Below are 27,712 nucleotides of genomic sequence, written 5' to 3' on the forward strand. Positions count from 1 at the left end.
GTGGCCTTTACGGAGCAAGTGTATGCCCACCTCAGCATTCCTTTTATGGACTTTCCAGGCGTTTGTCCTAATTAAGCTTGAACAGGTTAATTGGCTGAATTTTTATGGCCCGATGACAACCCATTTGTAAAACGCAGGGCAGGTAACGTTGGGCTGGAGTTGTTGGGAAGCTGCGCAATCAGCGTTGCGTTCCGAGCACTCAATTTTACCTTTAACAAGCCTTTACGTACTCGGGAGTTTCCCTGAGTCGACCAGGCCTGCCCCCCATTCCTCAGCGTCTGCCGCTTGTAGATGTTTTTGCCCGTTGACGTGGATTTTCTCAGGCAGCTCGTTTCCAACTCCTGGAAGAGATGGAATCACTCCATCCAGAGCCAAAATGTTGTTGCAAGTGGAGGTCAGACACAGAACTGAGCTCATGCAGGCGGGACGCAGGAAGGCAGCCTGATTTTAAGTAAGTGCACGCAGAAGTTCAGAGCAGCAAAGCCATCTCATAAAATTCCCCGGGGCTTTGGTAGGCTTATCGCTGCTGGGCTGCCTGCATCTCTCTTGCTAGCGCTCGAGCTCAGCCCGACTGTTGGTTTCAGAGTCTGGTGGCGACTGCGCTTTTATTTAATTACTCTTACCAAAGACAGGTCCCTGCTTTGTTTCTAAAATGATTGTTTCTTACTAACCTTCTTCCCGTGTGAGAAAATGGGTAATTACCGACCACCTTACTGCGTAAAAAAATAGGTAGTCACTGAGCTGATGTTACAGATAGTGATAATGAGGAGACGACCAGAAGTAGTTAATCACCAAGAATGGAATAACAAGAAGTAGTTGATCACTTCGAGGTTCTTCTATACGTCAAGTATGCACTCCCATACCAATTAGGACAGAGTTATGGCTACTTCAAAGAGCATCCTTACTATCTTCAAGAAGCTGGCAAACTTCCAGTAAACTTTTACTGTCCTGAGATGACTCGATACCTTAAAAGGATAATGTGAGGAAGGGTCTCCTTACCCAAACGACCACTGAGACGCTCACGCTTGCGCAGAAGTGTTTTGCTGACACGGCAAAACTTGATAGGCACGTGCAAAAAGATTATTTGGTCATCCTAATGAATATGTAAACCTAGGTGGAGTTATGTATTAGGTAGGCGGAATTATGAGACTATTTTGGGTATAAATAATGGGTGAATATCCCCAGTAAGGTGTGCTAGATTCGTGGGGTCTTGCCCTAGCACCCGACGTTGAATAAAGCAGTATCTCCTCTCTAAAGTACTTTTGGTTTCGAGGGCTTTTATTCCAGGTAACGTTAGCTTCCCGCTGCTCTAAAAAAAGACGTGTCTTACCAGGTCGTGAGCAAGAGAAGTTCCTTGGTTTTGATGAATCAATGGCTTCCGACGTGTTCAGTCTCTGCAAGGGTTAACAACCCTGACGCTGGAATAACTGCCCCCAGATCCCACTGCATCTGCAAGGAGGTCCTGGGGACAGGCACGGCATCCCTCCAGCGCCTGCCTGGGATCAGTGTTACCTCCTGCTTCCCGGCAGCAGCCCAAGGCCGTGGGTTCGCTGCCTCTTGCTTACGTGGCACAAATACACGGTGCGTGCAGAGCCCTCTGCGAAGGCTTGGTTATTTGCAGGGCTGCATCCCCCTCGACAGGCGGACATTTCAGTGAAATCATTTTCTCGCAGCCAGCGTTCAAACCAGGAAGAAATAGTCTCTCTGATGGGACTACGAGCGCAGGCACCTATTTTGTTGATGTTTTAAGACAATGCGAGTAGCAGGTTGTCGTGGTTTAGCCTCAGACGGCAACAAAGAACCACGCGGCCGCTCTCTCAAGCTCCCCCCCACCGCCATGGGGCGAGAATCGGAAGAAAAAGGCAAAACTCGTGGGTTGAGACAAAGGCGGTTTAACAGAACAGCAAAGGGAACAGGAAAACAATGGCAATAACACGGAGAGAGGAAAACGACAAACACGATGACAGTACCACCGCTCACCGGCCGGACCCGGGACGCCCCAGCCCGCTCCCAAGCGGTGACTTCCCGGTTCCGGACTGGGCATGGCTCACATGGAATGGAATACCTGTGTCCCTGCCGGAGCCTGGGGAGAACGAACCCTGTCTCCGCCGGAACCAGGACACGGGTGCGTCGCCTTCTAAAGACTTCTGTCCACATCGGACTATTTTAGCAGGATGTCTCATCCCAACAGTTTTGCTGCAAGCATGGCTCTATTAGGAATGAGATGCCTTTGGGGAAGAGCAATATTTAAAAGTAATCAAAGCAGTGAAAATACAAACAAGTTATCACAATGCCCTTTGAATGCAAATAACAAGCTACGAATTTAAGATTATTTGGAAAGGATGTATTTTACAAAACTGAAATAAACACCGACACATCTGAGATCCTTGCTTCATCGTGGTCTTATGGCATGTCCTGAAAAAAACACAGCAGAAATTACTATTTTAATGTAGTGATCGGAAATCTAACTTCAAGAGGTAGAAATCTAACTGGGGGGCAGCAGGAGAGCGAGGACAGGGAGGCTGAGTCCCAGAAGCTGGGGCGGCAGCGGGGTGACTCATAAGCACTGGCTGCACAGTCATGACTGGAGATAGGCGGCCAAGGGGGCTGCTCAGGAGTGGTCCAGAGTCTGGTCTTGCTCCTCCTGGAAGCCCATGACACCGTTCAAATCAGCAGGCTGGAAAGTTCGATGTGAGTAACTGTGACCACACAGGATTCTTACAGAATTATTTTTTCCTTGTGTTTAAAGGATGTCCTAACAGACGTCTTTGGGTTCATGATTTTTATGGGTGAGTTCAAGGCTTTGAGATGCAGGAGAAACCTAATTAACAGAAGCAGTAGCAATTCCACGTTTGGGATCGGATATGCATCATGTTTACATGCAATGAATTCATGACCCTGAACGTTTGAAGACTTTGCCATTGCAAATCCCGAGTTTAGTTTTAAATTAGAAGATGCAGCGGGAGTTAGGGCCTGCTGCCGCTGGAGGGCTGCCTCCCCACGGGGACCAGGGTGGGCTGCTCTCTTCCCTCAGCCTGGGGGGGGTTCCTTCTTTGTCATCATTATGCGGTTGCCAGTACTGGAAGAAGAAAAACGAGTTTGCTGGTGTTAAATCACAACGGCTTTATATGCAGGTAAGTCACTAGTGTGTTGCCACAGTCATCCTATCCTTTTTTTTTTGTCGATGCTTTGACATCAATATCACATTTCCAGCAATAGTGTTCCTAGAAACAGTTCTGCACAAAATCTTTGCGGTTCTGGTGCCACGTAAGATTGAGAACATGGACACCACTCTACTAGCAACAGGGTTGTTCCTTGTAAACCCTTTTTGCAGTTTTCCCGCCAGCCTCCAGCAGCCTGAGCACAAATGTTGTTGGGGGCGGCGGCGTGCAAACTGGAATACAACAGAAGCGCCTGTCTTACGATAGTGTTCAAACCTGGCGCCATTTGACTTCCAGCTATGGGGTCGCCACTGCGTTTGCTGTAAGCTTATTTCCCTGCTGAACACACACATCTCCCTTTGGTGCCTGGAAGGCGATTGCTGTCAGGATGGTCCCAAAGCGTGCAAGTTACTCACAGGCGGCACCCATGGGTGCCAGCGCTCTCCCATCAAGAGGAGAAATGCATTGTTAGCCAGGAAACGTATTGAGGAGAAATTTTATTGTTAGCCAGGACATCCATAGAAGAACCTGTTTGGTTCCAGAGAGGGAACCCGCACCTCTTCTTCCCACCCCTCCTAGCCTGATCAAGAGCCACAGGGGTGACCACATCCTTGCAGGGTGGTACAGCTTGCGGCTGCAATGCAGGATTTTCCCTGCTGATAAAGGCTTCCTGTTGAGAATTACACTCTGCAGAAACCAAAAACTACTCAATGTTGTAATATTTCCCCACAATAGCATGCTCCAGTCATACTACAAACAAGGTGCTTTGAGGTACAAATGTTTTATTGCAATGTTTCATTATTTACAGTACCGTTCACTTTGTCCCTGGGTGCCACCAAAGTGCAGGCCATTTGAAACAGAAAAGCGAAATGATGGTAACTCGACAGCAAAACATGGCTGTGCCTTATGCTCGCACTGTTCTGCCTCTTCCCTGGTACCGAACGCAAACAAGTGTGCCGCTCTCCCTGGTCACTTGGAACAACCTGGTAACGCGTAACTCTGGTCTCAAAGGACCGCCAGTTGTTGCTGTCTTCAAGGTGATGCAGTCTTTCCAGCTGGACTTTACTTGGAATTCGGGGTTTCTGAGTGCGTAACAAGATACCTTTGTACACAACACCGTCAAGTTCCTATTTCAATTTTTGATGTTTATTTCCAATTCTTACTGTTGCCGATTCTCTTTGGTTTATGTAAGCTTTAAGTCATCTCTCTGTTTGGAGGCTGGATCTTCCTGGCTTAACTATCGTAAAAGAGCCAGTACCTCTAGAATTACCAGAGAGTTGCTACTGGATACTGAAATCGGACATGTCATCTCCTAGAATTGCATTTAAAGCTCTTTACAGAACACCGCAGCTTCTATTGTATGTTTCCATTCCGTATAAAAATGGTGATTCAGACACCACTGAAGCCTACAATTTCACACGCTGTCATCTCAAAGTAGGACAAATTTCACTGCTTACTTCAAGAACGATCTCTCAAGGGAAACTTGTCTTTTCGGGGGGCGTAGTTACTACAGATTTTATTGAAGACTTGAGAATTCCAGTGTTCCAGTGGCTAAACTCAGGTCAAGAATCTTTGCAGCTTTCTAACAAGTGTATTAGCTCGAGAAAGGCCTTTGAAAGACGGGTTTCAGGCCGCGTACCTGCAATTTCCACTGCTCCCAGCAGTCCCTTGGGAGGTGGGCAGTGACCTCCTCTGCTCGTTTACCTTAGCGTGCAACAGGGATGTCGTTACCTTCTAAAACGTGAGATGCTTTGTGCTACAAAGCTCTCGTACAATTAGGAAATGTTTAAGACTACATTCCCCAAAATAACTTACATTAAATGGCACTCGAGTCCTCCAGAAAACACGTAGCAGAGCTGTTGGGTAAGCCTCAGCAGTAGTAACTGCTGCTCTCTCTCCTCACCCCAGGCCTCGTCTACAAACGAGTCCCTGTAACAGTTGCCTGAAATGAGTCTGAAATTACAGCTTCTCAAAAATGGGATGAGTGCAGCTCTTGGCAGGTTTTCTCCCGTAAGCCACGCTTTTATTCCATGTTTTCACAGGCTTTTCTGTATCGCTATGGACAGAAAGCCACCAAAAGCTTTACAGTGGCAGAAGGTATCATTTTCACAAAGAAAAGTTATTGGTTTTATTTCTTAACCTACCATACAAAACACGGTGTTTAAAAGCTGTGCAGTGCCTCCCTTACTCTCCTTCCTCGGGAATTTGGAGGAGGCAGCAGAGCTCACATGCAGTCCACAACGTTGCTGGATCCTTGGCCCGCGTCCCGGATCTGGCTGCTGAGACAAGAGCACACAGCCACGCCTGCCCCTGCCCTGCAGTGTGACACCGAGCCCACCAGCTCCCACCTAAAGAAGATGGCAGAGGGGAAAAAGCAAACCAAAAATAAGTTCCCGTCCTTTCTGAGCAACTCGAAAGTATTTCTTTTCTGTGGCTGAAATTCTATTACACAGCCTAGTTGTATACTCCGCACAAAAATACACCCCGCTAGTTTATTCGCATTATTGTCCTGGTCAATCAGACTGAAACAACCAGAAGAACGTCACTTCTTATTGAATGCAGGGAAGAGGACAAGGGATGGAAAGAGGGAGGAGGCGGTATTTAAATATTTACAACAAGAATCTAGTGGCATAAGCAGCACTCCTGCATCACTAGGCATGGACATTACTCAGTTATTACCGGGAAACAACAGAGGAACCTCCTGCTGCACACTATTCTATTATGTTGTGTTTTCATATGGGCAGATTTCCTTGCCTTATAAAGCCAAATAAAAAATTTCAAATTACCTGTTCACTATGGGATCAAATGCTTCTACTGTATTCAGGTATGCGTTGCCATTATGTCCTCCAACCGCAAAAATTTTACCCATCAGTGTCGCTATGCCGACGCCACCCCTCGGAGTTGTAAGCTCTGCTACATATTCCCATTTGTCACTGCGTGGGTCAAACCGCTCCACTGAGCTCAGTGGAGAGTTGTCATCAAAGCCACCTGCAAAGAATCACGGTATTATCAGTTTTTAGCTACTTCCAGTGCTGGTTGACATCCAGGCCTGGCATTATCAGGCTGTTGTCAGCATTCAGTGGGCTAGTGTGCAGCTCCGTTTCTTTACATGAATTTTACGAGCTCCTAAAAATTAATCTAACAGCTCTCCCTCCTGTCAGCACACAGGCATCACCAAGAGTGACAGTTTTCTTCTACTCGACTCGCAAAGAGAGGAGGTATTATTTTCTATTCTTTTTCTCCTTGAATTCATCTTACACAGAGTTATAATGAAGCAGCTTCTAATTTGGAACAGAAAAAAACTAAGAGCAGTTGAAAGGATGATCCTGATCTTGTTTTGGCTTAAGCAAGACACGCTCCTGCAGTGTTTTCAGAATACAGCATTGCTGAATACTCGCGTAGCAAAAAACATCCTCAAGTAAGACTTCAGTGATGCATTCCCCTTGCTGGGGCAGCTGTCAGAGAAGCGTTTCACTTGAAACTTTTAAAATCACTTACGATAACACACAAGGCAGAGCTCTGCAACTATCGCTATGGTGTGCTGGCATCTTCCTCCCTCAGGCCAGCAGGCAAATGCAAGGCGGAGCAGAACAAGACAGGCCTAGGACAACAGGCTGTGGAACAAGTGCGGTCACCGCGCAAAAAAGCTACTGTTGTCTACGCTCAAAATAGAACTAGAGTGCTTTAAAAGTGTGTGAAGTAAAGAATCATTTTCCTAAAAGGAAACCAGATTAGTGAGTCTCGAGAGGATTTCCTATATAGACATATTGTCCTGAACCCTGAAACGTGGGTTAGAAACCGCTCTTTATTTCCTTGCTAATACACCTCCATTTAAGCCTGCCCCGGTTGTGCTTGCTTTCTTCCCTTGCCCAAGAACACAAAGTACAGGTCAGGTCTATCTGTTCCCCAGTTCCTCTAGCAGCAACAGCCTCTTCCATGTGCCAGTACTTGGCAGAAACAGCACTACAAAATGCCACATCCCTACTCACCAACAACATACAAGCAGCCGTGGAGCTCGCTGACACCATTGCCAGCTCTTCGCTGACCCATCTCTTTCACTTCCATCCACTTATCCAAATGGGGATCGTATTTCTCCACACTGGAAAGAGATGCTACGCCGTCATTGCCACCCACAGCGTAAACGTGGTTCTGTTGTATAGAGAAAGATTATTTGTAATGTATATGTATTTACTCAGCGTTTCGTAAGCAGTGGTAGGGAAACACGGTATAGCCATGCAGTTTTTACTTTTATTTAATTACAATTATTGACTCTTATTTAAGAATTCCAACAACGGACTTAATGAGCTAACAACTTGTAAAGACTATCTTCCAGTTAAAGACGTGAAAAAGTTATGTCGCGCAGCAGGTATTTTGCAGAGTATACGTGGTGCAGATGCATTCAGTACCTTTAAACACAGTAACCACGACAAACCCGAGTCTTCTGAACGAGACATGAAGCGTTAGCCTGGTGTTGTTAGAAGGGTCCTGGTACTTGCTCCCAGTACCTCAAATATTGTTGGAACAGGGAGCGCAGTTCAATTTGATAGGAGGATTCTCCTAAACAGCTTCACCTTTTGCACAGTTCCATAGGATTTTGATGACCGCAGGTGCTCAGACCCACCAGCCGCACTTTGTTTAAAATCTTGTGTTCTGCCTTGAAAAAGCACATTTGAAAAACAGGTCGGTTCCTCGGTTGGGCTCGACTTGGGAGGAAAGCGTCACTTACCACAAGGGCTACGGAGCCCACTCCTCCCCTGGGAGTGTTCATTGGGGCAACTGCACTCCATCGATCGGAATCGATGTCATATCTTTCCACATCGCTGAAGCAAGTGTTGTCATCTAAACCTCCTATTGCGTAAATGGGGCCACCAAGGGAGGCAAGAGCGATTCCTCTCCTAAGAAAACCACGGGATCAATACCTCAGTGCAAATCCTTACGGAAAGGGAACGGGAAAGACGCATCAAGTGCAACGTTACCTGACTGGCACCTGTTTCAAACTATGGGGAAAAAGGAATGAAAATTTAAAAGGTGAAGTTTATAATAATAATGACCAGTGACTGTGGCTCTCCCTCTGCGCACCTCTGTCGGTTTTGCAGCTTTGTCCTGAAAGTCTTTTGTATGTTTGCAGCCTCTCATTAGAGGGGCTCCAGAGTTTAATCCTAACTTCATCTCAGCTTTCCCAGGCACCTGTATGTTACTGTGTGATCCACGAACAGGACTGTTGCAGCTAGAATATTTTTAGACTGCCAAAAGGGAAAGCTCCTGTTTAAAACATAAAGGCAGGGGGGCGTGGAATAATGTTTTGACTGAATGTCACCTAAAGCCTAAGTCCATTACTTACATGCCTGGATACATGACATTGTCTTAGTTGTTTGATTTCTCGCCACTGAATTCTACACCTCCTATTTTGTTTTATTGAATCTGATGGGGAACCAAAACCCGAACAAAGTTTTAACTTTGTTGGTATAGCTGCTGCTACAATTTGGGAATGATTTTTTGGGGGGCTAATATTAATACCTATTAAAAGGCAAACTTGTGCTGGGTACTAGATGACTGAACTCTAGCGAGATTTAATTGCAATTTCTTCCATTCTGTGATTTTCTGTGCTAAAATAGTTGTCAGATTTTTTTTTTTCTACTGAATCTACCAATACAAGAGCGCAATCAGTACTCCAAAATGAAAAGTATGGTCTAGAATCAGTAGAAGCATTAAGTTTCTGCTTTAACTACCAAGACAGGTGGTTTACCATTTCACTGAGAACACTCTTGTCTCATTACGCAGAGGGCAGGTTCGGAGATACCTAGGCAGGGGCAAGGGAGGCACAATCTTTCTACAGAACAGACACTGTGGCACTCTCCTGGGCTTATCTTCAATTGCCTCAGCAGATAATGTAGACACCATCAATGGTGGCAGCTTTTTTCTCAACTGAGTATTCGGACACCACCTCTGCGAATGGGAGGAGTGGAGGGCAGCCCAGGCGCAGCAGCCCTTTCAGTGACCCAAGTACTGAGTAAGAAATGTCATGGAAATCCAAGGCTGATGTTTGCCAGGAATATGCCCTGGGCTGCTGGCAGGAGGGAGGAAGAGGAGCAAGAAGCCACTTCTAGGAGTCTGGGAGCCACTTCTACTTTGATTAGGTCACACCTACAAATAGCTTTAGGACTTAGCCATGCTCAGTATTTCACTCCTACTTGTACGTGATGCTTTTAGAAACAACAAATAACAAAATGGAATGCAGAATTAAGGAGGCTGATTTAAATGACAGCAGAAACAAAAAATTACACATCTGTGAGTCCAGTACCTCCTTAAATAGAATCTTAAAGCTCCAAAGGCAAGAAAAATCCTCAACCTGCCTTTCAGTGTTTTAGTGTTTCTGGCCTTTTGTGGCAAAACCATACGCAGCCATTGGTTTCCCAGGCATGAAGTACTACACTGCGCATGTTCTGATGGCAGTTGTCTTGCCCATTCTTAAAAAGAGCAAAAAACCCACAGAAGTTAATCAGTTTCAAATTCTTTATCAGGCGTAGCAGTGAGGCCCTAGATATCAGAATGTAAGCACAGATGGAGTAGAAGAGCTCTCTGCTCCAGAAGCCAGCCCCCCAACAAATTAAAAAAGAAAAGGATAATTGAGGGACAACAGAAAGCCAAAGTGTAAATGTAACCAATGTCACCAGCCAGGGCCTCTCCCTAGAGAGAGGGAGTATGCAGTTTTGCCCTGAAATACTTACTGTATGTTATGCACAACTTTGTGTTTGTGCAAATATGCGATGCATGCAAGTACACGATGCAGATTTGTGTTTGCTTTACAGCTAGTTAATAAAAGTGTTCGAGAGCATAAAGAGCCAGAATAGGACAAACATATCCAAAAAATAGGACATTTCGGAAACCCAAATAAAGGCAGGACAGACGTGAAGTTTTTCGGCATCAGCAAGAAATGATGTATCACGGACAGGGACTTAAATATTGGATGACGGGGCACATACCTCTTCGTGTTCATTGATGCCTTCATCATCCACTTGTTTGTGAGCGGATCAAATACTTCCATGCTTCCTAAGTGTTCATTTCCATCATGTCCACCTACTGCGTAGACTTTACCTGAAACACAGATGCATCTTTCAATACAGAGATTGCTTGGCAACGTTTCAGCTTTCATTTATTTAATATCCCCTGACTATGCGGAGACAAAAAGCTCAAATAAAGGTTAAAGTTTTCACATGTTTCCAATATCAAGATTTTGATAAGTACAGACTTTATATTTTTATATGGTGTACTGAACCCGAGATCTGTTCTAACGTGGAGTTTTATACAAAGCTTGAGATATGCAGCCAAAAAAATTTTCCCATCACTTGAGTACTGCAGGTCAGGTCAGTTTTGGACATTTATATCAGTCTCTCCAGGTTTTCTATGGGGAAAAAAAAGATCTCTGTTCTGCTGCAGCAACACAGGGGCTACCGTTTACAAGGAAAAGTTGCGCCATGGGCGCTAAGCTGCTCTGGGCTGCACAGACCTGGTTTCAGAAGATGGAGACCCAAAAATAAAGGTAAGTCTGCTCTTGGAAGAGTTGCAGTCTTTGTGACTTGTGTGTACAGAGTGCAGTATGAAGGGAGCCAGTATGAGTACTAGCAAATTCTGGGTGACTCTGCTGTGGAAGGCCATTTCTTTATAAATGGATTTAAAAAAAAATAATAATCATCACCTAGTTTGGGTTGGAAGGAGCCTTTAAAGGTCATCTAGTCCAGCCTCCTGCAATGAGCAGGGACATCTTCAACTAGATCAGGTTGCTCAGAGCCCCGTACAACCTGACCTTGAACGTTTCCAGGGACAGGCCATACACCCCCGCCCTGGGCAACCTGTTCCCATGTTTCACCACCCTCATTGTAAAAAATGTCTTCCTTTTAGCTAGTCTAAATCTACCCTCTTTTCGTTTAAAGCCATTACCTCTTGCCCTGTTGCAACGGGCCCTGCTAAAACGTCTGTCCCCATCTTTCTTACAAGCTCCCTTTAAGTACTGGAAGGCCGCTATAAGGTCTCCCCGGAGCCTCCTCCAGGCTAAACAACCCCAACTCTGTCAGTTCGCAGTAATGTCTTTTCAGTAAGTGTGCTCTCAGATTGTTTCAGAATCAAAAACCCCGTCACGGAGAAGAAGCTTTACTAAATTGAAGAATATCCAACAGTTAAGCCCCTGCAAGACAGATTTACTTAGGGAAAGTACCAATTCCAGCAGAAGTAGCAAACAAGTGCCTTTTGAATAGGGTTCCTTGAATAGGGTCACTGACCTCCCACAGAGATCACACCCACGTGCCTTCTCCTGCTGTTCATTTCAGGGCCGAAGAACCAGTTGTTCTTACTGATAGAGTAACATTCAATGCTGCGAAATGGGTCACCAGATCCACCTCTACCACCGACACAGAACAGCACACCTGAGGAAGACAATACAGGTTTCCAGAAAACTAGCAGGAAGATGGGAGATAAAGTTGTATAGCAGAGCGAACTGAAAATTACAGAGTTTGGGAGAAGTCGCATTTCACGTCAATGCCCTGCATAATTGGCTGCTGGATTTTGGCCTTTGCTTGGCATGCGGCTATGGCATGCTGCTATGGCAAGTTCACTATCTATGCTCTTGCAAAAACAATGCATATTTCAAATACACTTTTTGTGATTTTTGTTTAGGGAGATAAACGTTGTTTGTTAAATGTAATGATGTACAAATCAGGATTTGCAGCCTAATATTCATCACTCACTTTCGGTGTAGGTTAGACAATTTAAAAGTTAGCTCAACCTTCTCGCACCAAAAGATAAGTGTCCAGGGTTTTTGGTATAGCTTTGAGCATACTGCTTGGTCATAACACACTTAACAGTTCCAGCTTTAACACAGATAGAGCTGATCAGGATAAATAAATAATGCTTTAAAGAAAGGAAATGACGGCTAAAGTTCTGCTAGGAAAACGCAGCACATATTACCTAATTACCAGAGAGGTACACGATGGCTTTCCCAATTTTGCACCAATCACTAGTAACCACTTATGCCGAGCTATCTAACCCTGCACAGATGCGCCGCCTTTTCTCCACACCACTCCCTACGGGATAATCAGACACACATTTAATTACCAGCAGTCTGCTTCCTTGGTGTTGTGCGAATGGAGTACTCAAAGTCTGGCACTGCCCTGCTGCTCAGGTGAAGGTGGTAGTTTCTTGCTTCATCCAGCAAATCCCTACATTTTAGATTCTGCTTGACAATCTCTTCCTTTGCCACAACACCCATAAGGAAACAAATGGGCAAGAGAGGCAGCCGTACCTGACAGAAATGAACACAGTTGGAGTAACTGGCTGAACCGCTGAGTCTCACCATTCACAGTGACGCACACAGAACAGATGGCAGCTTCTGAGCCAGCTGCCAGCCCCACGCTCTTCACTAAAAAGGGTGGCTTTCGTTTGTTTTTTTTTTTTTTTCCAGAATAACAGCGATACGCACAGTTCTTTTTAGTGACAAACGTTTCCTACAACCATGTGCATTTTGGCAGCAGTGGAGAACTGTCCCTCGGCCCAGGCTGAGCGGAGGAAGGAGAAGCGCTGCTGCCTGTACTGCAACTGCACCTGCCCGGCGTGACACAGGCAGCAGCTGTGACTTTACCGGGACAGCCCGTGCCACGTCAGTCTGCTGAGGGTATGAATTTTCAGCTCATTGCTATGCCAACGTAAGAGGGCTTTTGCTAGAATGGTTCATTTTCTTTGGGTGGCAAGTCAAAAAGGAAACACTGTCAGCATGAACGACACGTCCATTAAGGAGGCATTGCTAGTGCAGTAACACCTTTCTCTACAGTGGACTCGACAGACTACAGGATTTAAAAAAAAAAAAAAAAAAGAAAGAGGTTGAGAGCTAATCGTTTCTTTCCCCAAGTCCTTCCTGTTCTCCAGAAAAGAGCTGGTGACCAGGCTGAGGAATGGAAGGCTCTTTCTGGCTGAGGCTACAGGCGGTCACTGCCCAGAGCAATCGCCACCGAGTGACAGGGCAGATCTGAAAGATGGTCAGCCCCTCCAAGACTGCCTTGAAACGTCCTCCTCCCCAGAGTCACTTATTTCTGCAAACCTTTCATTTGTCCTTGTGAGAGAAACAGTGAGGAATATCGAGTACAATCAGGTGCAAAGATTGGACAGGCGTTAGCAGGGGGGAACTGAAGTAAACCACCATCTGACTTCCTAAGGTCTTCCTAAGTCAACGCTGTCAAGCAGCTCCCAGTTTGCTCAGCAGCAATGGTGAAGGAGAAGGCCAATATCTCAGGTGCTTCTCAGAGCAGCAGGATGGTGCTCTTATACGGCTGACAAATGTCCCTGTCTTCAAGTAAGCAAGCATCTCCACCCATTCTTCATGACCCACTTCCTTACCCAATTGCTTCTTCCTTTCCTTTGGCCTGGCTTATTTTAGGCTGATTAAAAGCACCACCGTAGCCCTCTCATAGACTCAAGAGGCAAGTGATGCGTTACGAACTCAAGGCTGAGAAATTCAGAACCTCATTACAACAGCAAAACCCCTAAGGCTGATGACGACGTGGATAATAACTGTCAAGGAGCCCAGTTGTGTTTTCTGCTAGCAGTAATGTCCAAATCAACTGATGGCTCAATATACTCTGGCAAATAACCCATATTTACAGGAAGGGGTTTCCTTTTTCATTGCTTTGTTCTAGACTCCGGTTTCCATGAATAGAGTAAAGCTGTTAATCTCACCTGCTAGCACATCCAGGCAATAAAAATGATCTAATTAAAAAAAAAATAAAATCTCAAATTATATTGCCTGTAAGTTTAATTAGAGTGTACTAAAGAAGTCATTTTGTACCAAAAACCTCATGCTAGTGTAGAGGAAACTGAAGGGGTTTGGAAGACAGTTAATAAAAAGTTGTGATCTTTTACCAGGAAATGTGGAAAACTATGCATGAAGACAAGGACAGCAGTATGCTACTCGCATGATGCCAGTATTAGCAATTCTGCCAAATGCAAAATATTCAAGTTGGAGTTCAGCGACAACTGCAGCAGCACAGTTGATCCCACCTGCTAAGATACCTAGGGCATTTTGCAGTGCATGGCAATTACCCCCTCCTCCCTAGCACAGATTCTCCATACCTGTCTCAAATACTCTATTTTAAACTCCCGTGACCAGCACATACGGAGCTTGAATAACTGAAGTACCTAATGCTTTGACAGGAGGAGGTCCAACGAGTGTTTAAATAAGTTCAGCTGAGTGACGTTTTGAGACCTATATCTGTTTCTGTCAGAAGCAGCGGACTCGCCTCAAGTCTAGACCATTAAATGGCAAACTCCTTTTGGATCCTATAGGTAGCAGTGCTAGTCTAGTGAGCATTAAAGAGTCTAGCATATGTTTCCTAGCCTGCTCGTAGGGCTAACGCATCTTGGTCTTTTGTTAATTAAATATAGGGAACACTCTAGAAGTAACACGACTTCATACAACGCATCTCCGTTACAGTTGTACTTTCCTAGTCATGTTAAAAACCTCCTCAACAGCTTTGCTCTCCTTTCTTAAGTACAGATACTTACCAGCAAGGGAAGAGAGCATTTCAGGCTGCAGTAGTATCAAACCGAGCAAAGTGATGCCTTTATGTTCTCCACTGTGTGTAAATCTACGAAGTTTCTGCTCTAACACAGCTGCAGCTTTTTGTTGGCTCCCCACTCCCCAGCCATGAGCATAAAGCGAGTACTCTTCTCTCTACAGAAACTGGAGAGTACGACTTCTTCCTGATATTCAAGAGGTCTAACCTGCTTCCACTGTCAACTCACAACTGCAAATACCAGATGAGGCACCAACTGCTCAGAACATTTTTCATCTTGGGATCTACCTAAGTGCAAACAGCTGATGACACAACTAAACCAGTGACAAGACAGGCACGTGGCGCCTCAGCCTGCCCTACCTGTGCAAGTATTTCATCCAGCCACGTCGCGTGATGCTGTGGATTGGCTAGCAGCCACTTGATGGCAGCGCTGTAAGCTTGCTTTTCGTTTTCAATATTCAGGTCACTAGAGGACAGGAGTTTATGGAGGTGCTGTGGTGACACGTTCACAAAGTCTTCGCACTCCACCACTTCCGTAAAATGTTCGCAAGCATACTGATCGGCCATGTCCATCAAGTCAATGCGGTTGTGACTCTCTGCAAATGCCCTGACTGCCAGGCAGTTGGAGGGATGGAAGTGCAGCTTCATGTATTCACAGCACGCCTTTGCTACCAGTTCCACCTGAAGAATGCAAGCAGCGTACAAGAGAGGCTGGACGTTATCCACTGTCAGAGTAAGCCGAGAGGAGTACACAAACTTCACCAGGTCTTCTATTGCATCGCCATCAAAGTCCCTGATCTCGATCAACGTCTGCTTGGCTTCAGCCATTTCCGAAAGAAACATGGCTCTGAAGTAAGGTATTACACAAGCTAGCACCAGTTTGTGGCAAGAGATCAGCTTCGAACCAACCTGAAAAGAAAAAAAGAACCCTCAATCTTTTACTGGAACGTCAGTTTCGGCTATGATAGGATGGACAGTCAAGCTGAGGTAAGAATTCTGAACTCGATATGCACTGAGCTACTGTATTTCATTCAAACAAGTTAACTCCATTTACCCTGTACTTCTGACACCAGATCCATATATCCCAAGCAGATCTGAGTTGTAACTTGGCCGCCAGAGCAGGGCAAGGCCGTAACACAAGGAAGCGATAGCACTGATACACTGAACTTGCTTTTCTTTAAGAGCTATGTCCTATTTTTTTAAATGAAACATCCTTAGGAACCTTCTAGGTGCATCCTGGAGTCAGGAGGAGATTGTTTGTTTGTTTTATGTGTATTCACACTTGTTTGCGTGTATTCACACTTGTTTGTTTTTGTGTATTCAGAGACTTTAAGGCGAGTAGGGGGGGAATTGTAAAGTGACATTTTTAGACAATTTAAACCTCTGGACTTTTACTACTGTTGAGGAATTGATAATGCTGCTTATTAGAAGCAAATTCATGTAAAACGGCACTAACAACAGCTATTACAGGGATGATTAAAAGTTACCAGTCACTTCAAGATTTTTAGAAGCTGTTTAGCTTCGAGAACTAGGTGGAGTATTCCCCATAAAGAGGAGGTATTTCTCAAAACTCTGATCAGAAAGAACAAAACAAGCTTTTCACTTATAAAATTCTAGAATTCATGTGCATTAAAAGTAAATATTGAAGGTAAAGGAACAATCCGCTACTTGTCTGTGTTACATGAGTGCTTTCTTACAGCCTTGGTCAATCTGCAGTCTGCACTAACATAAAGGGATGGCTGAGTTAAAGCAACCAGTTTCCCTGACAGACTCGAATTACATGTTCATTTTCAGATGAACGTGTTACAGTGAACTGTCTTGCAATTTAAAAACACACACCAAAAAAAAACCCAAACCCAACCCCCCAAAAAAAGGATATTAAATTATAAAGGACAATTTGGAGTTTTTTCTAGCTCTGATTCACAATGTCTCTACCCTTTTAAAAAGTGTGTATTACCAACACAAGCGTAACCTGCCTGGTGAGCAGGAAGTTGAGTACAGAAAAGAAACACACATGAAAGAGTACGCAGACTAAAAGCGAGGAAAAGATGGATGGTTCAGTGTGAGTTAATAGATCACTCCAGAAGGAACAACTCACAGACCTACCACATGAACAACAAAACCAAACCAGCAGGAGAAAAGCAGACGGTAAGTATCTGCCACTGTCTGCTTTCTAACAGGGAGTTCTTCATATGACAGTAGCAGTCCAGTAGGTGGAATTCCAGATGCTAACTCTCTGGAGCAGAGGAAGTCTCCTGGTTTATCAGTGCTACAGTGTCAGCGCTCCAACTAATTATAGTACTGATGCAAAAAGATGGTACCAGCTGGTCTGCTATATCAGGGAAAGCTCCTAGGCCATTCCCGCCCTCAGAGATTTTTTATTCTGCCCATCATCCCACTCTCTAATTAGATCTTTCTTTTGAATTAAGTGGCTTCGCTATTTTACCCAAATCTGCTTAATTTTAAATATCTAGCATGTTCTTGTATTTCATAATCAGTTTCCTTCCAGTTATTAATCTTCATATTTTAGAGTCCAGCAGTTAAATCCATAATTGGTCTGACAGCAGCAATGCCAGAATTGCTCACTGTCAGAGGTCATGCACAAAAGCAGAAAGTTCAGTAGAGAAGCAGTTATTCTTAAAACATGAGAAATGCCTAAGCACTACAGAAAGAAAAATCAAGCCTTCCAGAAAATTCTAGTTCAAGATACAGTTACAAGTTATTTGAAAATCACTAATCTAGGAAACCTTACGGTACGATGTACGTAGGTTTCTCTAGCCTCCATAGATCATATTCTCTACTTGAGGACTGGAAGCCAAGTCAGGCAATCTAATATTCTTAAATTACCAAAGTAGCTCCATGAAAAAAATGCAAATGAACATTAATACAAGCCTAACTTAGGGAAAGTTAAACTGCAGCCACAGTAAAGTGCATTTTCCAAGCCAAGTTTCCCTAGCAGGAGTATGTCTATGTTTAACTATGCTTAAAAAATAAGACTTTCTGCCTTTTTTGCAAGGGTGGGTGGAAAGGGAGCAAGGCGAGGATGAGGTCAAGAAAAGGGAAGAGGAGGGTGGTTACAAGTTCTGCCATGAACCTTCTTCCCCAGCATGCCTTTTAAAATGACAGATGTAAAAAGACCTGATGATGAGCTCTCAGGCGAGTTCTGTTTCATGGCTCTCGTGCTGTCCGGAGCAGCTTCAGTATTGTCCTTCAATGTCATTTGTTCTTGGTATAGGAGATATGCTTCATCTCCTTTTCTTAAAATAACTATCTTACACTAGTAAGATGTCTAGCTAAGCAATACTTCACATTTGTAGGTGCTGACAACCACTGTTAACGGATGCTAGATATAAACTTATTGTCATCAGCATATAAGTAAGACAACTGAGTTACAAAGAATGCATTAAAGCATTGCTATGCAAGAATCATAAAACTGGTTTCCTCCTCCTTTACTCTTTGTTTGGTTGTAGAACATAATTGCCTGTTTGTTTTTTTCTTTCTTTGAGAACGCTGGAAGTTAGATTTGTTCCAGCAATCCTGTGTGCCAGGAAAGATTTAGCAGAGCAACACGGGATGCAAACATTGATATAAAATTGGGGATGAAGCTGTGTGAGAACAAAGAGGCTACAAGGAGCTGAAATTGCACAGTAAGATATTGATCAACTGTGGGAACCTGCTTAGAAGGCAAGCTGGGTGAGGTCAAAGTCATGTATGTCCTCTCTCAGACTGTCAGTATCTTAAGTGTTTACAATTCAGTTGTAAACTTCCTAAATAAGAAAAAAAAACAACCATGAGCATATCTAGAGATGCCTCAGATCCAACATAAATTCTATGGCTTCCATACTCCTGCCCAAATTCGCAGACACCTCCAGCACACTTATTCGTAGCTTAATCTTCAAACTGTTAAATGCAATGGATGTGTGACAGTATCACCTTCAGTGTAACATCGCAGAGCTCTCCAGCTTCAAAGAAGTGAAGGAGAGAGCTGTGAAAATCCTTCCAAGCCTCATTTGCTTCAAAGACAAAGATGTCATCTTCACCGTCACTGTTGGAAGACCTAATTTGCTGCTGCTGCTGTTGCTGCCGCCTTTTTCCCTTTATCGCATGTTGTTTTGCCTGCTCTGGGACCATGGATTCTGAAGCCATTGGCTGTTTCTTCTTTCACTGCATGAATCTTCAAAAACTCCTGCCAAGACAAAATCCAGCCCATCAGGAGTCAAGTCCTGAAACGCAGTTAAATTCTGTTCATCTTCCTGTTTAAAAAAAAAAAAAAAAACACACAAAAAATGGTGAGACATTAGGTACTCCCAGTAGCTAACACTTTGATTACATGTTATAAATACTACCTATAATCTTACTTGGGGAAAGTGGGAGGAGAAAAAGGGAAAAAAGACCCACACTCAAGAATCCTACGCAGGTACCTTTAGGAAAAGCCATCGTTTGTGAACTTGTTGCCCACACTTCTTGAAAAAAACACATGAAAAAGGAAAGGCAAAGATGTCTCTTCCAACATTCCTGATCTCACTGCTGTGGATGGCAGAGGAACAGAAGGGACACGGCCCACAGACACCTCTGCTTCTTTAGCACCTCTCATTGCTGCTGCTGCCACAGACAGACTATTGATCTAACCCGCAACAGGTGTTTTATACATATTTATTACTCTGCTTTCCTAGGTCTCTTTGTGCATTTAATGCAACTGTCAGCAAAATATAGAAAGCTTCTACAGAACTAGAGAACAAGGATTTAACTTACAGAAAAATCTTGGAATGAAAATTATTTCCTTTTATCTAGCAACCTTATTAATCCAACAGATTGATATTTAAAGCATGACAATGAGGAGCAAGTTTGTTCCTGCTTGCTAGCTTTTATTTTAGACTGTTTACCCAGCTTAACTGAAGATATTTAAGGTGTGTAAGATTTATACTGCTCAGACTGAAGGAATCTTAGCTATACTGACATCGCAGCTTTCCCACGGCTGAAAGACAGATCAGGGATACCACAGATAATGGGGAGAAGGCTTTTTCTGCTTCTGTCACTCAAATATTTTACTCTTCTTGCTACTCTGTGCTTCAGTTAGGTTAAGCTTGAAGTCCACCTTTTCATTTGAAAAAAAAAAAAAAGCTAAGCAGTAGGGGAAGAACAGATTTTTTTTCCAGTGCAGTAGCATATTTTAAGTTTCATCTCTGTGTGTCTAAAAGCCACGAAAGCCAACTCAGTGAGACTCAGGCTGGACATCTACATGCTTTGCGGAAGATGAAGTCCACAAGAAAAAATGATGTACTGTTTGAAAGTGTGGAGTTACTGATGCAGTTTACAAGCAAGAGTTCTGTTAGATTTTGGCATGGGAAGCAAATGGATTTGTAAGGTTTTAAGACAGAGTCTCTGGAAAGTATATTTAGTAGCGTGTTCTTCTCTTACACTGGATAGCTTTGGTTTTCATGTTTTCTGGTTAATTTGTTAGGTGTTCATTCTTCATTCTACACTATGAGTTGATGACTGCTGCTGTAGTAAGCAGATGATTTCTGCTTATAGACTCTGGTGTTGGAGGAAGTGGACTGACTGAAGTAACAAAAAATTATGCTACAATAAAAATGTAAGTCACGCGTCCAGGAGCAGAACTGATTTTCTTCTGGGATATTTGGAAAGTGCCCATGCCTCTTACTAAATTTCCTACTCCTCATGCATTGGTACTGGAGTAAAGCAGGAAGTGACGGGAGGCGATCGTACTTATTTCTGCTGTAGGCCATAGGGTTGTTGCCAGCTCTGTGTCCTGTGCGGTGACAAGGCTGTTGGCTGCACTGGGCCAGCCAGATCAAAGGAAGATGAAATGTGCATTGAATATTCACTAATGGTGCTGTAAGCGAGGCAAGTATTCTTCCTTTAAAAGATATCTAAGAGAAAGGTCTTACTTCTTCCAATATCACAAACTAGTTCAAAGATATTACGGGTCACGGGATATTTATATAGTTTATAGCAAGGAATACCTACCTTTTTCTGCTGAAAACATAACTTCTGTTATGACAGATTTGACAAATTAGTATACTAAGATGTTTTACTAGTTCGTTAGGAGGAAAAATCTTGGTATTTTGGTTCTCTTTCAACTTCAAATTAATCCTGCACTACTGGTACTCACCACGTTTGCTTTGTTTAACATGCCTTTCGAAGAAATCACTGTTACCATTGAAATATGAAGCTAACACAGAGCTTCAGAGGCAACCTACTGAAGTTACAAAAGTGAACATAGACAAGCAAGAGGAAAAAGAAGGAACTTGAAATGCCATACAAGGGTTTTGAAAAGCACCATGTATTACTCATTTAGAGATCAGATATAGCATCTTTAGCCTACACTTCTAGGGAACTCTTGCTTATTTTAGTCCTTAACTGACACTCTCACTTCACCGCTCCCTAGCTACTCAGACCGAACAGTATTTTTACAGCCGAGTAGAAATGCTGCTTACAGACAGAACTGCCACTGACTACTAAATAAGTTCACAGCTCCCAAGTCCTAAGGTTTTTCCATCTGGCATACTTGCTACATTTATCTTCATGCTTTAACTGCAACTGCACATACACTTTCCAAAACAATTCTGTGTCTCACTGTGAAAGAGGCTGACGATGTGTGTTTTACCTATTCTGGTTATGCCATTGTAAACACCAACACAAAACCCATGAGTCTTAAGATAAATCAGTGCTGTTGCGTGACTTTTTTTTCTTATGTTTAAAATAAACTGAGCAATAACATAAAATTCAAACATAACTGATTTTAAGCAATGTTTTTCATCCATATTTGACGCTTACATCAAATGAAGCTCTTGGAGATGCTCTGAGCTCTCACCTGTAAGAAAAGAAGTTGAGTGCATATTTGGATGTATGTATTTAGTACATACTAAGCACACACTTGACACTGCAGGGGAAGAAACCAGAAATCACACCAGAAGAGACCGAGGCCATTACTTGGGCACATCGCCATAGATAGGAAAATCATACCTACTAGGGAGCTCCCAGTAGGGCAATATCAAATAAGTGTATGGGAACATGAGAGCAAGTCACTGCTCCTCAGGTAAAAAGAAGCTTCTGCGGCACATTAAAAATTAACACGTTTAATATAACCTTAAGGAAATATTCAGATAGCAATAGCTTGACACACTTCAGTTTCATTTTGATGAGACTTTGTGACAGATAATAATATCTTAGATAAGACTTTTAGTCTTCCTCCAAGTCTCCAATTCAGGAATATCTTGTTTCTGTGATACATTTTGGATCATCCAAATCTTTTTAGATATCCATCCACCAATCCTTCGCTTGTCTTAATTACAGCATCTCACAGTTTGAGTCTTCAAACAAATCACCATCTGCTGTGGAAAGTACCAGCTGTAGCCATGAGACACGTAGTCCTCCCACTGTATATATCCACTTGGCTGTTAATTGTATCTGGCTTGAGAAATAGCACTATTACGAATTATATGATTTCTCTGAAAAATGAAAGGATTTTCACAATTGGAGGTTTAAGGTAAGTCAAAAGCCACTATCATACTTAACTTCTGTAAAGAGCCAGCGTTACCAACACGGTGCACTACTAGAGTTAAACACAAAGAGAAGTAATATTACAGATGTAAAACACAGTATTAACATAATGTATTGAAGCGCGAGATACAATCTATCACAACCAGACAGAAGGAGAGAACAGATGTTTCATTTGCAGAAAATACTGCTTTGGGCTGATCTGAATGCTTAGCTGCAAGCCTTTACTGTTACCAGATTTTAAATAGAAGAGAAATGAGTTTTAGTGGTGCTTGAATCACTGAAGTCTGGAAATCTGAAGTTCACTCAGAAGTCATGAAGGTTAGTATATTTCAACTCCAAACCCACTCCTCCTTCCACCTTGAAGTGGAACAGTAAATAGTTTTGTCATTGCACAGCCTTAAAGGGATAGCATTTTAAAAGAGCAAGAAGTTGAAGTCGTATTTTCACATCTTTAATCATACAGAAGTTCACTAGTTTAAGAACCACTAGCTAGGAGGATTAATCAGCATTTGGGTTAGCATGCATGATGCTCTGTTAATTATATGCTAAGAATCCACAAACTGAGAGAGAAGGGCCATTTACAGATTTGCTCCCCAAATCAACAGTAATGCAACAATAACATCCAGCTACTTGAGGTTAGTTTACAACTGGGTGAATGCTGCAGACTTACACACACCATCTTTCCTCTCTAGAAGAAAACACTGACACGGCCATTCAAAACCTCAATAACATGTGCTCCCTTCTCATCTTGGCAATTATGTCTTCCAGCCTTGGTACAGTCTTGTATTTTGACTAGACTAAAGAGTGTAAGTGACCATCACAGAAAGTGACTGACTCTAAAGAAACTAAAGGAAGTGCCTCATTCATAACATCATCTGTTATTCCTTGTAGACAGCTGCTTGACACTTTCCATGAAGGAGTAACTGTCCGAATAAAAAAAAAACAAAAACCTAAACCACGCGTTGTTTATAGCTCACCATTGTTTGCTGAGAGTACATCAGCAATTTTCTTGTCCAAGTTAAATATTTAGAAATATTGATGGTGTCTGCTCTTCTCAGAGTGTAGCTGTTCCAGACCCCAGAGCTGATGTTCTGGTGCTCAGGCGAGGACTGAGGACCCCTTCCTAGCTATTCCTCACTATCAAACTTAGAAAAGCAAGCAGTGATGGCAGGTCAGAACACAAGCACGTTATCTTATATCTGATGCAATTCAGGTAACAGTAACATCCTAAAGTGAAGCAATTTTGATTTAGACATTCTAACTAAATCCGAAACTGAATTAAGTGTAAAATTCCTAAAGTCACATACAGTACTTAGGTCCAGTAGAAGTAAAATGCCTCAAATAATTTTAAAGCAAAAAGAAATGGAAGACGTTAGTGGCAGGACATGAATGAACATCGCTCTGTTTTCCCCTGTCATGAAATTAAACCCCAGCAATCCTGGCCAACAGGCCAATCTAGATGTTGGAGTACACGGCTTCCTCCCCTTGCCAGGTACCTCAGGAGACAGTGCCCCAGAAAAAGGGGATCGTCCTCATTCTTCCACTGGCACAAGGAAGGAAGATATTTCAGTGATATAAACAGAAACAAAATGAAGACTCCCACTATAACCACAACTAGGCAGTGTTCAGATGAGAGGTATTAGGATACCCATAAATCCAATGCTCTTTGTGAGCAGCGGTACTGAAGTTGGAAAACAGAAGGCAGAAGCCCAGGAGAAATCGAGATAGAGGTGAAGTTTCACTAACTATCCAGTATATAATTTTGGTTACCGACCCACAAGACAGACAAAAAAAAAAAAATCACATCATGATCTGTGCAGAGAAGGGCAGTTAACTTCAGTCAGAAAACAAAAGGGCCTTTTAATTGAAAGAGATGAAAGAAATTTGCTTTCTGTAAATGCAAAGTTTGTAGCCCTATGAGCAGGGAGGTTTCGGAAGTGACTTGAGTACGAACAGAGTGCATGCATATAAATACACAAGTTTGTACATGCCGCTGCGTAAAACTAACTTGTCTAATAGAGAGCCTGATGAGTCTCTGTGGGTAATTAAATGCTGGTGTTGCTGACCACAAGGTTAGATAAGCATACGCAATGACAAGATCTTCTCCAGTTTCATCTAGCTAGTAGAACAAGTCTAGCTGTTGTCCTGTGTTGTACTAAGAAAACTCGAAGACTAGAAAAGAGGGCAGCTGGCAGAGCTGAGGAAGAGACAGAGGGAGAGAAGTAAGAGGGGCAGGAGGCAGCTGCAGTGCAAACTGCAGCCAAGCAGCAGCTTTGGCAGGGACTGCCCAAGCAGCTGTTCGCTGTTCAGTCTGGCTACAGCTGCATCACCAAGAAGGAACGTGGGGGGAAAAAACCTGGTAGACAAAATAGTGTAGAAAAACCTCAGTGCTCTCCCCTTCTCCATTCACCAGTTCCGTGAAAGGAGTTATGGAAACTTCATGCAAAACTGCTCAGATTCCCATGCTAATTAGGTCAAATAAGACAAGGTTGGAAAACATGGGAAAGTTCAAGTTACACACTGTATTGCAAGTCTAAACCTACCATACTTTTCAGCAGAAAGTAAATTTAACAGAAAAAAAAAATCCGAAACCGCACATCTAACTCATTTAGCTTGTTTAAAACCACCAGGCTCCCTTTTGTAGAAACCAATAAAAAAAATTTCTTAAGACAATACTAATAGACAATTTCTAGATCCTTTCAGTATTTCAAAGGTTCTTTGTAGCAAAAACTGACACGTATTATTTTTTTTGTGTTACTTGTCACACGGGTAACACAGGTCCTTAACAAGGAGAGGCACTATTGCCTTCTCTGATGGACCTGATTAAAAATAACAGTAGTTTAATGGTCTCCACAGCAGTGCCTAGTCCAGCCCTTCCTGGGAAGTGTTAACAGAGAGCAAAATAATTTTTAACTCATTTGCCAGCTGCCCTTTATCCTGGACGTGTAAATCAAGGCACAGTACCCACCAGAGCATCCCAGAGCTGTTTCCCGAAACTGTTTCCCGTACACCCACCATGCCCATCCTTTCAGGGCTCCCTGCCTTAGCTGCCAACCATTATCATACTCTTGTCTAGATGTGAGATTCACTGAGGCTGCAACCTCATGTTACAGTCACAAGTCAAATGGCTCAAATAACAAAGCAATATCATCTTCCTTTTGTCCTAGAGCTGTAAGACTCCTTCAAAATCTCTTTGAAATCAGGAGCAGGGGGGGCAGAGGTAATACATTAAAAGGCTTCACAACCCAAGAAGCTACAACTATTGATGCAAGAAATTATTATCGCAAAATCTGTTTGGTGAAGCCTGTTGAGGAAGAACTAAGACACTGGCTGACATGCTACTATGCATCACATTACTGGCAGCAATTACACCATCATTATATCCTCTTGTCACCACACCGATTAAACTTGCTTTTACAAATAAATGGCCAACTAGAAAACTGGATAACAGGCTACTGACATCCCACTAACAATTTATAAAATCAATCAGGTCACGAGTACACTGCTAATCACACGCTGTACAGAAACTACAGGTACAACATTGGCATGTTACACTTCTTACACAGCACAAGAGTTCACACAGAGATTACAGAGGAGTCCACGCAACTAACTCAAAAACCTCAGACCCAATTGCTTAAAGGTGACTGAACCTTTTGCAGCTTAACCTCCATTACAAGCAATCGAAGCCATATATGACACAACTGGTCTGGTTTTAGCTTATTAACATTTGATGAGCTATTTTACCTGCTGTGGCACTTTGCTATAGTCACACGTGTTAATTGTTTCTTGATTATACTTCCAGAAGCCTTTGCAACAGGCACAGAAAGCCAGGTATCTCTGAATTTTTATAACTTTTACTACTACAGGATACATAGGAACGACTAGGCAAAGGCAGAAACGCCGATCTATGAACCAGGAGGCCCTATCTGGTTTGTGAACTACCTCCACGCTCCTTAAGGATAAGAGCTTGATTAACTGGTAATTCCCTGCAGCCAGTAAGCAATCAGCTTGTGTGGAGATGTGAAAGTGGAACCTATCAAAGCAGGAAGGAAACTCAAACAAGGAATATAAAGAGCTGGTGGAGCTGTGGTATCTGAAATTCTCATTTATTTGCAAAGGAAGGAGAGGCTAGGAATTCCTGAGGCCCTCCCCAGTAGCAACCGGTCATTTCTTGCTGTTTTTTAAGACAAGAAATATCTGGTTTGGGATAACTCAAGTGATTTTACTTGTTATCCTTTACAAGATGTCAATAGTAAGCTGACCAGGGCACTAGTTTCTTGGGCTGTGGTCTCCACCGTAGTGTGTTACACGCAGCATCTTGAAAGGCGTAGACTCCCAGCCGGGTTTATTTGCGTGTTTTTGTCTCTGTGCTCAAATCTGTGAGCGCAGGGCTCCACGGGTGCCTCCCGAAGGCCAAGCTCCCTGCTGCTGAGGGGAGGCCAGCCCAGGCAGCCTGCCACCCGTGTGCGCTACTGCAGGGGGTGTAATCCAGCCCTGGGAGTTTTGCACCAATCCCAGATTAATTTACACGAAATCTACGCTCAGTTCGAGTTTCTGAAGTCAGTCATGGCAACAGCCGTTTGCAAGGAAAGGGAGCAGGGCCCGTTACCGTCCCCCCGGCTGAGGGAGCGCCTCAGAGGCGCGGGGTCCGGCCCGACCCGCCCTCCGGCCCGTCGTGGAGCGGCCGGGGGCGTTTCCGGGGTAAGAACGGACATGCGGGACCGCGAGGAGGCGAAAAAACCATCCCGTCCGCCCGCGCCGGAGCAAGCGGGGCCGCCACTCCGTTACACCTGAGGGGAGGGGGAGGCGAGTTACATAAAGGCAAGAGGAGCCCACCATGGCGGCGGGCCCTGACCAAGGGCGGTACGGCAGCCGCGGCGGAAGGGCCTGGGGGACAGCACAGGGGCGGCGGCCCGGCCGGGACGAGAGACCCGCTTCCCTCCCGCTCCCCGCCCCGCTCACCTGCGGTGCAGCCGCCGAGAGCCGGGGTCCGGCGGAGGGCCGGCCGAGTAGGAGCCGGGGGGGGGGGGGGGCGCGGCGCATGCGCCGGGGCGGGAGGGCGGTGCCTGCCCCGCACTACTCCGCGGCGGCGAGGTGGTGCGCGCCGCGTCCCGGGCGGGCTCCTCCGCGTGGTGCGCCTCGCAGCTTGGGCCTGCAGCGGTAGGAAAACCAGGCGGTTCTCCTCCCCTCCGCCCTGTGGTGAGGCGGTTTGTTCCGTGCGTGAGGCGGTGCTGCAGTTCGTACCTCTCTCGGCGTTCCACGGGAGCCGGGCTGTACCTGCCCGGGCGGGAGGGAGGCGTGTGCTGCGAGGGCTGGGGTAGGCCGCGGCACCTGCAGTTCCAGTGCTGCCTTTTAAGAAACGAAACGGGGAAAACGACGCGCTGAGGGGAGGCCACTGCGCGGGAGGGTTTTGCCGCTGCGGCAGGATGCGCTGTTAGGAAAGAGGGGGGAAAAAAAACAAGCTTCGCA

At 44.2% G+C, this 27,712-nt stretch overlaps 1 protein-coding gene across 6 annotated transcripts; it reads right to left on the reverse strand.

Moving 5' to 3' along the window:
- Positions 1-876: 876 nt before the first annotated feature.
- KLHL8 (kelch like family member 8) lies at positions 877-27,697 on the reverse strand. 6 transcript variants are annotated; one of them, XR_010071120.1, is made up of 11 exons: positions 27,206-27,697; positions 18,653-18,972; positions 15,080-15,628; positions 12,270-12,456; positions 11,438-11,581; positions 10,145-10,256; positions 7,888-8,056; positions 7,151-7,310; positions 5,948-6,149; positions 5,306-5,509; positions 877-2,228 (listed from the first exon to the last, which is right to left on the reverse strand). XR_010071120.1 is itself a non-coding variant. In XM_063335197.1 (11 exons), the coding sequence occupies exons 3-11, from the start codon at positions 18,863-18,865 to the stop codon at positions 5,386-5,388; spliced, it is 1,860 nt and encodes a 619-aa protein (XP_063191267.1). In that variant the 5' UTR covers positions 18,866-18,972; positions 21,518-21,554; positions 27,206-27,247; the 3' UTR covers positions 2,237-5,385. The 6 variants fall into 6 exon arrangements, 4 of the variants coding, with proteins under 4 accessions (XP_063191267.1, XP_063191266.1, XP_063191268.1 ...); XR_010071119.1 differs by lacking the exon at positions 877-2,228 and adding an exon at positions 2,237-5,217; XM_063335197.1 differs by lacking the exon at positions 877-2,228 and adding an exon at positions 21,518-21,554 and having other exon boundaries at positions 2,237-5,509; positions 27,206-27,247.
- Positions 27,698-27,712: the final 15 nt, after the last annotated feature.

This window comes from Chroicocephalus ridibundus, chromosome 5, assembly GCF_963924245.1.
Source record: "Chroicocephalus ridibundus chromosome 5, bChrRid1.1, whole genome shotgun sequence".
In the NCBI taxonomy this organism is placed as follows: Eukaryota; Metazoa; Chordata; class Aves; order Charadriiformes; family Laridae; genus Chroicocephalus; species Chroicocephalus ridibundus.

Bases quoted from the DNA above. Each gene is read 5' to 3' on its own strand.
- KLHL8 (XM_063335196.1), bottom strand. From the start codon at position 18,865: ATGGCTTCAGAATCCATGGTCCCAGAGCAGGCAAAACAACATGCGATA. The intron at 15,629-18,652 runs GTGATACTGTCA...TTTTCTTTTCAG, and splicing joins TCTGCGATGTTACACTGAAG to GTTGGTTCGAAGCTGATCTC. The intron at 11,582-12,269 runs GTAATTAAATGT...TGTCTTCCTCAG, and splicing joins ACCAAGGAAGCAGACTGCTG to GTGTGCTGTTCTGTGTCGGT.